Source organism: Acanthopagrus latus, chromosome 4 (genome assembly GCF_904848185.1).
Source record: "Acanthopagrus latus isolate v.2019 chromosome 4, fAcaLat1.1, whole genome shotgun sequence".
Taxonomy (NCBI): domain Eukaryota; kingdom Metazoa; phylum Chordata; class Actinopteri; order Spariformes; family Sparidae; genus Acanthopagrus; species Acanthopagrus latus.
The window spans coordinates 29,068,122-29,082,642 of record NC_051042.1 but is presented as its reverse complement, the minus strand read 5'-3'; the positions used below and the strand labels follow the sequence as shown (position 1 = coordinate 29,082,642).

The window sequence follows — 14,521 nt, the reverse complement described above, 5'->3', positions numbered from 1 at the left end:
TGGTGGGGAAAGCGTGGAGTTGGACACACACATACACACACACACACAGACAGAAAAAAAAAAAAAAAAAAAAAAAACAGGGAGGGAGAAGGGGTGTGTTAGAATCGCCGACAGCTTTTCAGGACTCCAGCGACGAGCCCAGCCAGCCAGTGTCTGGTGAGCGTGCGTGCGCGCGTATGTGCGCGTGTGCGTTCATGCGTTTGTGTGTGGAGCAGCAGCAGCCAACACACTGACACACACACACACACACACACACACACACTTAACATTCGTTCGCAACATGGCGTTGGAGCGCCGAGAGACACGGCTCTCCCCCGACTAGTGCGAGCGTATTGTTCGGGTAGAAGCCCGGGGACTGTTCGGCGAAGAGAGCGAAACATCCACGCTGACTCCTTTTACGCACCGGCGGAGACAATAGCGGATTCCAACATATGCATGTCGCTATAACGGTATAGCTGGTTGTATAGACGTACGCTGCTACCCCACTGGTGGAAATCAAAGGCTGTACATGGCGGTGGAGAGTACAATTTGGCTGTTCTGTCTTCTTTCGCTGTTTTGTGGTCCATCCAAGCAAGGTAACGCGCTCACTTGAATCATCTGCATGTTATTTTGTGTGTGCGTGTGTGTGTTTTCACCGGGGGTGCATGTGTGAGGCGGCGGGCCACTCGTGTTACACCAAAGTGCAGTTACTCACAACATAAGTGGGCTGCGATAAAGGAGCCGCTGGGTGTATGTGCACCTTGCACGGTACGTGCAGTGTCCCCCACTCCGTGTTCTGCGTTTCACCCCGTGTGGCCTCTCCGGTGCGTGTGAAGGTTTGTGTTACTTCATGGGTGTCTGTCTCTCTCCCGGGACGCGCTGGAGAAAAGGCTCCGGCGTCTCGGAAGTTGCAGGACGTTTGCCCGAGGAGGGAGGGAGATCCCCCCCCTTTCCCCCTGCGTGAACGGTGCCACGGAGCGGCCGCGGAGGTTCTTTTTTTGGGTGGTGGAAGTTTGGGATCAAACGGGGGATGAGGGGGGCAGGTCGTTATGTAGATCGGCCTCGGTGTTTCAGTAAGAGTGGATGGAAAAGCCCAGACTTAAATGTGTTGATGGCTCGTCTCATTCCCCCCCCACACACGCAATTTAATAAAAAGTGTGCGCACACGGGACGTCTGGTGCTGTAGAGAGTTGAGACAGAGGGAGGATTTTAATGAACCATCAGCCCCAGCGGTGTCATCAGAGAGACGTCTCAGTCCTCGATAAACTCGATGAGGAATGTGGTCTGAGGTCTGAGGGGGAAAGTCGCACGGTTTCTGCGGTGGCTGGAAGGGAGGAAGCGTGCTGGTCGGAGAGGAGAAGTGTCTGCCCACACAGGCGGCGGCGAGTGGGTGAAAAGAGCGGCCGCAAGATTTACATGACAAAGACCTGTGCAGAGTATCAGTGGAGGTTACACAGTCAAACGCTCTGCAGGACCAGGAGAAACTGATAAAACATCATAACAAAAAAAAACAGTGAACCTGACATGCATTTCTGTTCGGAAAACTTTTGCTTTTGCGCACAAGATGGTTTTCCTGCGTGAAATCAGGAGCCACAGGTGAGGAGGTAATAGTGATGTAGTGAAGCAAGATGGAGCAATTAGTAGATTACCCTCATTATCTTTGTGCAGATGTTCAGGGAGTGAAGGAGGGCTGAAATCAAACCACTTGTCATCAGACTGTGTATGTTAAAAACTCAACCAAAAAAAGGAAGGAAAGAGAAAAGAAAAAGACAGTGGTGATAACTCTCACACAGCTGCAGATTTCTGCTTTTCAGCTCTGCGAAGGCGAAGAGGTGAAATGTTCATGGCTGCATAAATTTTGAAGTAGGGAAGCATTTACAGTTTGGTATTAATCTGTTAACCACCTCATGAGGACCAGTCAAGTGGGGCTGAGTGCGTGTGTGTGTCTGAAAGAGACATATTTGACATGTTTGCCTTGTTTGGCCTAAGATCTCCAAGAGGTGATTTTTATAGTCTAGATATGATTCAGATGACTCCTGTAAAGGATTGAATCACAGCCACTTCAGAGAGTCAGTCATCATCTATAGGCTCGTGATAATCCACTCATCGCCTTCAGGTGCTGTGTCTCCTGTGCCCTCCCCAAAAAACCTACACTCGAACGCGCCACAGAGGCTCACAGCTGGCCAACTGGCTTGCATGTTGTGCACTTGCGTGAAAGGAGGAACCACTCCGAACTTGTGCCGTAACCGTTGTTACGATGAAGCGAAATGTTCTGACGCCACTCTCGTTCAAACAGCCGCTTCTCTCAAGGAGAAGCAATGCTGAATTTGTAAAAAATCGTGGCTACTACTGGGACAAACTCGAGAGGCTTCCCCTTTCTTTTTCTGTTTCCTCTTTTCATGCACTGATTCGCTCACCTGAACAGCCAATCAGAGTGATTTCTCTGACCAGTGAGCCACCTCTGATTAAACATGCCCAATCAGCCAAAAAGCCACTGAAATAGGGCCGTCCAGTGTCAAGCTGACTAGAGCTACAGACGTTCATTAACAGCCTCTAACAATGGCTGGTGGGTGTGCCAGGGCCTTTATGCTTCACTCCACAAACCCCTCTAGTGTCAGGTTTGCACATGAAGGCTCCATGGTCAAGATATCGCTCATGAATTGTGCGTCGCATCCAATTAGACTATCATAATAAAGGCTCCATAGTCGAGTCATTAACAGTATGTAATTTACCAAGTCCAGTTAGACTTTCAAAATAAAGTGTTGTCATACATACATTGTCATACGGTTGCGATTTGTTCAGGTTTAGACATTTATGTACATCAACTGAGTGACATTACAGAAAGCGATTAACAAACCAGTCTCGGTCAAAAACAGTCAGCACATTCACAGGACTTTCCCTCTGGAGACCAAACGTTCGTGTCCTAATTCAAATGACTGTTATTTGCTGCCCTACTTTGAATTGCCACACAATTATTGTGCGGCAGGTGCCTCAAATGTTCACAGTATGAGTTTAAACATTTTATAAAGCAGGTTTCACTTCATGTGAACGAAGCCTGCCAGCAAACACCTGCTGCAGACCTTAACTTAATTTCAGTTCAGTTCGTTACATTTCCTTGAGGGAGACCAGAAAGTCACATGTGATTACTTCTGACTGCCTGTGATGTCTGCAATGTTTAAAGTAACATATTTCGCTGATATCGCGTATTGGCTGATTTGCCCATGGGGATGCCACACAAGCTATTATTTTCCACGAGCTTTCACTCTGACACTTTGTCCAATTTTAAAGTACACATACTCGGGAGGCGTTGTCTCTTTTTTCCTGCAACACATCTATACGCACAAAATCTCTCTTACAAATAGATGAAAGATCTTTGCTTACTGCAGCCTTTTGTCTCGCTCAACAGTATTTTATCTTTCTCTTGTGTCTGGAGATCATGGTTTCGCTGCTGCTGCAACTCCAGAATGGTACAACACGCTCTGGAGTGATTGCTACCAGTACGATGATGAGAAGTATAAGCCTTTTGTGCACAAGCTGTGCTTTGGCATTGAAACATCAAGGGTGGTGGAATGAGTATATCAGGAGCTGTGTGCACATCCAGGTAGGCACCACCTTGCTGTGGGACATATTGTAATTTTTATCTCACAAGTTCCATTATTCATTGTTCAATTATGCAGATAAAGGCATTTAAAGGGAGGAGACTATATGTATGCCTCCTTGACTTCCATCTGATATGGTGTTAGAAGGTCAGAGGATACAATTTATATAGAGTTAGATTACCGTGCCCCGCCGGCTCCAGCGGAGACAGAATAAGGGATTACTCCCCTTGAGATCCTCCTGACAGGAGAGTGAGTGCCACGCTGGGGGCGATCACATCCCGATGATGAAATCTGTCTCAGGTAAATGGCGATTGTGATGGAGGTTGTCTGCGATAAGAGTGAAGAGGAAATGGATTTATTTACACTCCGAGGTTTGTCATTGAGAGTTGGTGCCAAACACTTTTGACATGTGGTCGCTGTCTGAGAAAGCTTTAGAAATTGATAGAATATCACATTCATAAAGACATTTAAAGAACATTAGGCAAATCGCTCGACTTCAATCCATTGAAATATTTAAGAGCTGTCATCAAAAATTGTTTCACCTCGGAGCAGAAGCCACATTTGCATTCACACGCTCTGCAGAACCCTGACAGCAGCATCGTCATGCTTTACGATCAAATGAGCAGATTAGTATATATCATGTTTTATTACTAAATAATCAGCTAACATCGCAGCCACTGAGTGTGACTCCGCTCTCTCTCTGTGCGTTCTGCTGGGTTCAGAAAGTGGAGCATGAATGTCGTGGGTGTTGGTAGTGGTGGGAACTGACGCTGGAGAGTGTGGGGGGGGGGGGGGGGGGGGGATTCTAGGACAGGGATAAATTGGCGGGCGCTGGTGGGGCGAATTCGAGGGCAAGGGCCAGTGCTACATCCACAAACAAAGGGCTTGTTTTGTCCATGCTCAAGATCAAATGAAAATATGTCAGCTTCATTTAACGCTTCACGGTGTCTGTGTGTTCACTGTGCGCACAGTTATTAATGGACTTCATAAAAAAACATGAAACATCTGCACTCCTGCAAGATGTTATGAGCAAATTAATGTGATCATTGTAACGCCTTTGGCCTTTTTATATGCACATGAAAATTGTAAACACACCAGTGGCTGCACGACGAGGCGTCGGCGCTACACTGACTGTCGCATGTGAAAACTGTTTGTATTAACAGCCTAATGGTCATTAACTCTGTGAAATTATCTTTTCTCAGTCCTCTCCTAGTCATTTCATTTGCACCAGTGAGTGTTGAGCTCACATGATGCTTTTCTGAACCATCCATCTTAAAGGATACATATTATGCTCATTATCAGGTTCATTATTTTTTCATTATTGGGTTACCACCAGAATAAGTTTACATGCTTTAGTGCTCAAAAAACAAACCAGTTTCCTCAACCTGTCCAGTTCTGCAGCTCTGTAATCGCCCCCTGCCTAAACGCTCTATTGTTGTCTCTTTAAGGCCACCCTCCCAAATACCCAGTCTCCTCTGATTGGTCCGTTCACACACGCCTGACCCAGCACCGCTTACAACAACACAGCAGCTATGGTAAATCAATTCTTACACGCTGTACTAGCCGCGAGGCGTAAAGTATGCTACCGTGTGACATGATGATGAGCTGCGATGTTGCAACATCTCAGAAATGTTACACTACTGATGAGACGTTTCAGGAGCAGTGTTTTCTGTGGGAGAGAGGAGCTTCTGTTGTGAGTTTGGCCCTTTTAATTTGCGCACGCACAAGAACGAACCACTGACGACAAGGGGAAAAAAAAATTAATGAAGCATGATAAGTCTTCTTTAAAACCCACACAGTCACATGGTTGCACTCCAGTTCCCCTGGAGCAGCATAGTGTGATGTGCCGCTACTAAGAAGAAAGCTACCACACTTACTTCTGTCCCGTTTGCAATTCTAATGTTAACTTGTTGGGTCAAAATGAGAATGCAGTCTGATGAGAACAGCTAACGTGCACCCCTGCAAACTTTGTGTTATCTGTAATTACATGAAAGGGGACAAAAGGCAGAGCACAGGGTTTTGAGTGTTTGAACACAGTGTAACCATGTTCAGATGAGTGAAGGCTGCGGTGAACTTTGTTCTAAAGAAAGGTATCAAAATAAGCAGCATGCTCTTGACACACCTGTGAAGGCTGTGATCCAGCCCGTACTGTTGATGTCTTATTTTTAGCTTGTTTGGACGTCACCTTTTAGTACCTCTGCGCACTTTCAGCTCTAAGATGTACTTAAATGACTCTCCTTTTATTGTGAAATTCGCAGATAACTCCACAACTGAACGTCTAGTTCCAGAGTTACTGTCCAGGGCAAACAAACTGCAGTCATTCCCGCAACATTCTCAGGTCAGACGGAGTCATCTCAGCAGCATGTTTCGCACAAAGTTAATATTTTGACGGAACACCCGAGGAGAAATTAGCTTGTAGCAATCACAGTGCTGATGTGACCCTGTGCAAAGTTAGGCATGGTGGTGGGAGGCGAATGTTTTTTTGCGTCAACCATTTATTCCACACACTGCACCAGGGTACTCCAGGGCAAAAGTCCATTCTCTAGCTTAAATATCATGCAGATGTAAAGTTACATAAGGGGTTACATCTGCAGCTTGGCACATTGTCAGGCGAAGATATTTTGAATCCAGTAAGGTTGACGTGTTACAAACATTGTGCCACTTTATTATAAAGTTATAAACTAGGTTATTAGGCAAGTTTTAAGACAAAATGCACAAACTTTAATATGTAGCAGAGTCATAGCGGGGCTCCAGACTTAACTTTGCAGAGGTAGGCCTGACAATTTTATTGAGGTGCAACAGCACATAATTTAGTTGCACTCAACAAGGCATTTTAACTACGGCTGTATGATTTTGTGAACCAATTAAACTGCAGTTATTCTGATAGATACTGAGATTGTCATATAATTCACTGTTAGTGTGTGTGATCATTTTTGCATTGCAATTTTCACAAATTTAACTTAAACAATATTTTAATTGTTTGAATCACAGCACATTTGACAAGGAGTAAGAATAACCTGTTTAGCTGACGAGGAAATAAAGTGTTTGATGAACTCAGATAACTACATCAACCTCAAATATTGTTGAAGTAGTAGAGAAAACATACATTGATATAAAAGTTTAGACTACAGAATCCAGTGGGGGGGGATTATCTACAGACCCAGTTGGTGTTTTTTTTAGAAAATATTTTTAAGGGCTACATTTTTTATTCTGATCTGCTCAATATCAGTCACACCGCTGTGACAGTTGCATATATTAACTTGCACTTGATAGATTTTTGGGCGCATGCGTGACCTAAATAGTCGCACCCTGGAGCCCTGTGTGGGTATGACTATTACAAAGGTTGCATCACTGATTGCAGCGAAGTTGAATGACAACCTGCGTGACAGTCTTACCTGTGCTACACTGAAATGCATGATGGCTACCAGAAATGTCTTGCCAACACACATTTCAGAATTTCTACAATGTTGCCTCCAAGCCAGGGGAGTCAAAAGACTGGGGTTATGTCTAACACAGCACACAGCACAAATGGTTGGTTTCATCATAGCAGCTTGGAATTGCCATAGAAAGTGCAAGACGCAGAAGCAAGCCTGTCCTTCCATTCTTGTAGCTAAAAAGGTGTAGGTGAGTACAGCAGAAACAAGGAAGCATCTGATTGGAGGCTCACTTTTAATGTAAGTCCTGGCTGTCTTTGGCTTGTTGGATGCTTGATTTGCTTCTCCATCCACTTCTTTTCCCTATTTCTCACACAGTAGATAACTCACTGGGCAGGCAGCAGATACATTGCTTGTGTTATTCCAGGTTGGTGGTAAGGATGCCTTTAAAGTCTCCTTTAAAGCTTGGTCTTGGTTTCTGGCACAAGCTTTTTTCCAGTCGACTGCTTTTGGGTAACGATTAGATTCTGTGGCACCAGGCCACAATCAGTACACCAGTGATGTTGTGGTATTTTTTGGAGAGTAATCTTCGTTCTACAGTTTCATACTTGGCTGAAAACTTGACTGAAATTCCAGTTTCACATCAGATATGCTTGTAAACAGAAGTCAGGCGGTGGTCAGGCGATCAACCCCAACATAAAATGACTTAAAGAAGATGTTATTCATCATCTCACAACAATGTTCTGCTGGGTCCTGGCATGCAAACACTGTTACAGTCCAAGCACACTCGATGTTGGTCAACATCTTTCCTTCCCGTAAGAACTGTTGTCCATTTCTCCTCCTGAACTCCACCTGAACTGTGTTTGGCTCCAGTTTGTTGTGTCTACACCGGAGGGCCAGCTGTTCGACCTCCCGTATAGCGGCAGCTACAGAATATTAAACATCGAATTTGTAGAGGGACGTATGTTGCCTGTAGAATGACTGGCATTGGCCTTTACTGCCGCAAGGTCACTAGAAAATATGTTTGTGTTGTCTGCATTCATGGTCCTTCATCAACATCCTGTGACAGATCGACAGATCATCGCGAACACGCCTCCTTAATGACTTAATGTAATTGCTTTTCTAATTTAACTGATGTATAATTAATGTGTTTATGTAGATTGTATTCTTTTAATGACCAGGTTGTTGTTGTTGTTAAGGTTGTTTGGGCCCAAACTTATTGCACTCTTTCAGTATTGGTGTTAATGTACATACACAGACCTCATGAGACTTGCAGGGCGGCAGTGCCCGTCGAGAATTGCTCAGCACACATTAGCGATAAATTAAGCGTCTGTGTGTGTGTGTGTGTGTTTGTTCTTGCTGAGGTGCGTTCACCCCGTGCGCCTGCCTCGCTCGCTTGTGTGTAAGCGTGGGTGTGTCAACTGCGATTTGTGAGTGCATCTTGATCCCCTCCCCAGAGAGTCCATGCTAAATTAGGATGCATATTATTTAAAGATGCCCTGGGCTGAGTTTCAGCTGGGTATGTTTGTGCAATGAATATGTTGATTTTTATGGTGCCCGGTGCGCGCCTATTCATGCTGCCAGAGAGGCTATCTGAGGCACAGAAGTGTTTGTAGGAAAGGAGGGGAAGTCTTGAGCTCAGTTTTGTATGTTGTGGACTGAAATGATTCGCTCTCTTGGGAGGTTTTAAGTACTGTATTGAATTTATTTTGCCATCTATCAGTTGTGAATTTGCAAGGCCCCTGTCTGAAAGTAAAACCTTGTGAGCTAATAAGTGAATTAATTCATGTTTGATTTTGGTATGTGCTTCCATCTAAAGCCTTTTTGACAGATTTTCATTTTTACAATGAGCCAAACAAATTTTCCGAGGTTTTTTTCTTTTTATGTCTTTTTAACCTTTAATTTTCTGTCTTTTTGTTTGATTTCAATACGATGCAGTTTTATATAGTAACCTTTTTTAAAGGGGTGGAACATTTCTGAAGCTTCTTTTTTTTTCTTTCACATTCCAGTCATGAAAATGTACATTTGGACTCTTTTAAATCACAACAAGAACAGTATGTGTTATTTGGAGTACCAGACAAGACACATTACATTTTAGATTCTGACTGATAGTGGATTTTTGGGGGCAGATGCCAATATTACAGTATAAAATCTATTGTCTTACATAGCCAATATTCTTTTATGCAGAATATATGATATGTGAAAAAAACCCAATTCTTTGCAACGATAAACACTTTTCCAAAATGACACCAGTGAAACAGTAAACTGTCAGTGAGAATTCAGTTGTATCAGGTTCATAGGTGCTTTGATTCGATCACAGTCCGAAGCTTATTGTTTCATTCTGTCGGGATTCTACACAGAATGAACAATTACAGCATTTTAAGCTGATGACACTGTTATTATGTTAGAGCCTCAGGGTACAACTGTCTTGGTTGCCAATGTGCCTATTAATTATATATTGCAGTATTTATTATATATTGCACACATCATGTAAACAGAAGTCTGCCTCCGTCTCTATTGTCTTTATAATTTTGAGACTTACTCCTCTTCTGCCACTTCCCTTTGTACTGCTGTGTTACCTGTGAATTTCTCCCAAGGGGGTTCAATACAGGAATGTCTTATCTTATCTAAAAATGTAAAGCTATCATCTATTTCTCTTAAGGAATTGCATTTAAAATGCATTATTGAGTGCACCTAAACCATGTGTTGGCAGAACCAAGATGAAAAAGTTGAGCACACCGGTGCAACCTGTGTAAGAAGTTAGTCTGGAGTGCTGTCCTGTATATCTGTCCCAGACAGAAGAAACAATCTCACTGTTCTACTTCTCACGAGTGTCTCAAACAATAAACATTTAATAATAATACTGTTGTTATGCCTATCCTTTAAGTAGCAATAATGTAAACACACTTGAATGGGTAAAATATTCAAATGGCAAAAGTTCACGAAAAGTTCAAGTAGAAACTCAGCCAAAGGTGCAGTTTGTTCATGCCACTGTCCACTCTTATGAATCTCATGAAGTTGTTTTCTCATGATAAATGATCTTGTTATCTCAAGAAATCAGCTGTTTGTTTTCACAATATAACGGTTGAGATAACAACTGCTGTTGTCCTGAGATAACGTAATAATTTACATCTGATCTCAAGGTAATGGCATTTAAAAAGTAATTGCAACTGCAGCATATTAGTGGTGAACGTCGATCTTCAGAGATGAGTCGCTGCAGCTTCACCTCTATTGTTGGAGCCTTGCACATAGCACACAGCTTCACATGTAATGTAAGAGCATTGTAATCATGACGTGTCTGCTTTTGTTCCCACCTGAACCGTGTAGAAAAATGTTACAAGCGGGTGCTTTTCAGATGACGCCAACATTTAAAAAGCGGCAGAGCATTACATTACAGGGAATGCCCTACAGGACATGGAGTGGTATTCTCTCATAGCAGCTGTTACACTGAGTTGCACCTCAGTTGCATACAGATATAAAATATTTCCAAGTTGCTCTGCCATCTGGATTGTGCATTTCATCTTGCCGGTCCTGTTGTTAGGTTGCAGAGGTCGTAATTGATAACTTGACATGATTTCATTCAAGCTGATGCTCAGAGTAGCATCACAACTCCTCGAGAGGTATTCAGAATATTTTCTGAAGAAGCACGCAGCCTTAAACAACATTAACCTCAGTCCAAGGACTAATCATAACCCCGGTGCTTGATTCTATCCAAAGCACCAAATTCACTGACAGGGTCGGTAGCCTTGCACATTATCTTTGTATAAACATTATCAGATTGATCAGTGAAGCAGCAGCAATATTTCTACGCTTACCGAACGTTACAGAGATGCAGCTCCCTATGGAACTGGACTTTTTGGATACTGTTGTAGGAGAGTAAACTCTGTACACTGACATGTTGTCAACACGTTGTTTCAGTACTTTGACCTTTATTCTACCAGTGTAGTTTTATCTTTGCATGCATGTGTGTGTGAGTGTGTGTGTGTGTGAGTGTGTGTGTATGTGAGAGGAAGAGAGAGAGAGAGAGAGAGAGAGAGAGAGAGCGAGAGAGAGAGAGAAGCAACAGCCTGGCTACTCTCACATGCATTCACATTCCTTTCATTCCTCCCTGCCTGATAGCAGAGGAGTTGCACTAAAGGTATAGCCATGTAGGTGAGAATGTGCTGGTACATTGTGATTGTAGTTTAAATTTAAAATGAATGTGTATTGACGTGCACATGTTCCTGAGATAAGGCAGTTCAGGGAAATTTGCGTGCGAACAATACAAGGCAAAGGACTGCAGCATTAGGCAGCGTCCTCAATCCTGGACTACTCTTGTTACATGTAACCATCTTGCAACGCATTTAGGGGTCCTTTGAACAATCAATTTGTGCATTCATACTGAGCGTGCTCAGCGTTTAGTTCTCATTAAAATGCAGTATATTAGTCAAAGACCGCAGCACAGCTCCCTCACATCAGTGATGGGAAATGTCATTGTCGAGCACCCCAGCGTGAGCATAATACGCAGAGCCGGCTCGCTGCAGTTTACCCTTCCGCGGTGCATGTACCAGGTTAGTGTCACATGGCAGTCTCATTCATCATCCTGACCTTGTGTGAGATGCTCAACCCTGATCCTTGCACAGGAGCATTAAAAATGTACGTGTGCTGAGTAAGAAGGGAGCGCTATCTACACCGTGTTGTCCTGTATTTTCCTCCACATACTGGGGTACCTTGACTTCACCAGTGCAGCGTCACCCGCACAAATTCCTGCACATTCATTGCGTGAATGAGCAGATTCTGATTCAGATCTCCCGTGTTACTCCCATGTTAGTTTTATTGCTCGCTTTGTTGACTCATGCGAGTGGGCCTGGCACTTGACTTGGCCATGTGGAGGCCCCATGCTGCTGGGAGGCCCCGCATGCAGGAAACGCCGCGCTGTGATTGGAGGAGGCCAGACTAGGATGAATGAGCACTGTACATAGAGCAGGAGGCACGAGGGACTGCACTAGTACGCCCCCCCTCTCGCATTCTCTATCGCTCATTCTCTGTTCTGCTCCCGTTCTCTCGCTTTTACACACATTCAGTTGGACACAGGAGCCATGTTTGTCTCGCCACAGCACCTCTTTAGTCATGATACGCTTTCATGCCATTTGTTAGTCCAAATCGCTTTGACAAGAAGGTTGCTGTGTGATCTTGAGGATCTTCACTGCAAATATCAAGTATGCGGTTCATCTCTGCATGCGACACTTGTGAAAAGCAGCAGATGTTGGATAGTAGAGGTTCTCTACATCAAAGTATAGTGTGATTTGGTCTGTGCACTGATCACATTTGAACCAATATTGGTACTCACCGGTACCTTTTTTCGGTACGTCACTCTCTATGTTATAACAAAAATATTAAGTTGGTAAAAAAATAAGTAACCCAATTTGACCAGCATCGCTTCAGAGGAGGAAGCTGTTTGAAGACCTGGAAGCAGACTGAGAAACTTTTTTTTTTTAATTTGTGCACTTTACCCATTCTGGATACCTGAAATGTAGAAACTGATGGAATATCAGCACGGTATTGGACAATATATTCATGAAAACTGTCAAAAGGAGCATTAATAACAATATCCACACACACAAACGGATGTAATAACAATATGTCAACCATGACAGTGAAAAAAGCCCAGTTATCTCCAACAATAACTTCTCCAACCATCAAGATGTTGATGAAGATGTTGACTCCTCATCACGTTGGAGGGCTCAGCCTCCAAGTGCAAACGCAGTGCTGGCTGCAGGCATGCTAACGTCAGCTGCAGTGACCACAGGGAAACTGGCCTTCAAACACGACACATTCCTTTTCCTGTGCTTTTAGATATATTTTATGTTTGACTAAGTGTTTCCTAAAGTTAGACGTGATCGTTGCATCTCCTCATATGTGAATTTTTGCAGTACTTGTTTTCTTTTTACTGTCGGTCAGACAAAACAAGCAATTCCAAAATGACAGGTGGGGCTTTAGAAAAACGTGATGGGCGTTTTTCGTTGTTTTTATAACCACATCAAACAATCAATTAATTAATCAATTAATTTTTCATTTTTCATCTTGAGATGTCAACAATGATCTTCTGGGAGGTAATTAGAGGGTAAAAATTGACATTTATTTGGATTTAAGGTAAAGGTTAACATTGTGTCACTTGATCTAGAGCCCGGTGGTCTGTCGCTGACGTGCAGCCACAGAATACTTAATTTAGAAATATGTTTGAAACGGTTTTCTCATCAGAGAAGAAAGTGCAGCCATTGATTTTGCAGGCCTGTCAGTGTGTGTAACCTCAGTCAACTCGCCAGTGCCCCAAATCAGACTACAATCTTTGATTCATTGTATCAGCTTTCTGACAGTGGATGTGAGTGTGTGTGTGTTTGCGGTTAAGATGACTGGGTGTGAGAAGAACTCCGCTGTATCGTCATGGGAGGAAACACAGCTGGAACGGTTAACACCTGACACGGCAGCTGTTCAGATTGTGGAGTGACTCACAGCCTCACTGTGGGTTCAGTGAAATGCTGAGCCCTCTTTGTGTAGCGTTGCTTAACTAGTAAACAGTTTTGATTTTCCATCAGAGCAATTTAAGCGTCATAAAGAGCGCGCTGTGTGCTTCGGTCTTCTGATGGCGTGCAGAAAGAACTCAATGCCCAAGGCTGGGAGCCAGTGAGGAAATCTGCTATATAAAGCCAAAATATTTAGACAGTAGCGAGGAGTCTGTCGGAGAGACTTTGTGTTTCTTGTTACTACACAGGCACTTGCACCTGCATGCCGAAACCTGAGAGCCCCCATCTCCCTGCAGGGGTTATCGTGTGCCGCTTCTCCGCTCAGATTATAACAACTGTAGCTTCAAAGTATTGATTTATTCTCACGCAGGGTTGTTTTTGGCCACAGGACCATGTGAGCGACTGGGCTATTGTTTACCTTGTTGCTATCGATGTAATGAAATTGAATTAGCAAACAAATACAGCTGAAACTGTAGGCGAGCGCTAGTTGAGCTTGATTTGAGGTTTTGGTTTGTGGTATCCAGACTTACAACACACACACACACACACACACACACACACAGAAAACACAGGAGTTTCCCTGCTGGAAGACTGCCCAATGCTATCAATCAGACCATCTGTCCCTGTCCACTCAGCCTGTATTTTAGGTTTCGGTGCGCAGCGATTTCCCTCAGACGAGTGCTATCTGCATGTAGGATACAATACGACATCATTCAGGACTCATAGTAATTATCTGCTGCCGCTGTGTCAATTTAGCAGGAGGTACAAGGCAATCTGGTTATCACTGCTTTTGAGTGCTTTAGTGGTCCCTCTTCACAAAAGCGCCTGTAATCACATTTCAGTGCTCTCTTTCAGTCGAAGTCTCAAGGCTGCCCTAATCTTATCTGCACTCTATTTCATTCTGTAAATCCTGCTCTCTTTCTTTGCGCCGTATCCTCTCTTTCCATCTCTGACCGAGCGTTCTCCACCTTTTTAAGTCTGTGACCTCTTTCAGCTGACTTGTTCACTATGCTACTCATATGCCAGCTTTTAGCCACGTTAACAGTGTAGTTCTATGGGTGGCAAT

General features: G+C 43.7%; 1 protein-coding gene across 3 annotated transcripts in view; it reads left to right on the top strand.

Annotated features, from left to right (window-relative positions):
* The first annotated feature begins 313 nt into the window (after positions 1 to 313).
* igdcc4 (immunoglobulin superfamily, DCC subclass, member 4) overlaps positions 314 to 14,521 on the top strand; it is a 58,331-nt gene continuing 44,123 nt past the window's right edge. For all 3 annotated transcript variants that reach the window (XM_037096241.1, XM_037096240.1, XM_037096239.1), the window contains exon 1: positions 314 to 575. In XM_037096241.1, the coding sequence (XP_036952136.1) occupies positions 509 to 575 (67 nt within the window). In that variant the 5' untranslated portion in view covers positions 314 to 508. The remainder of the gene's footprint in view (positions 576 to 14,521) is intronic.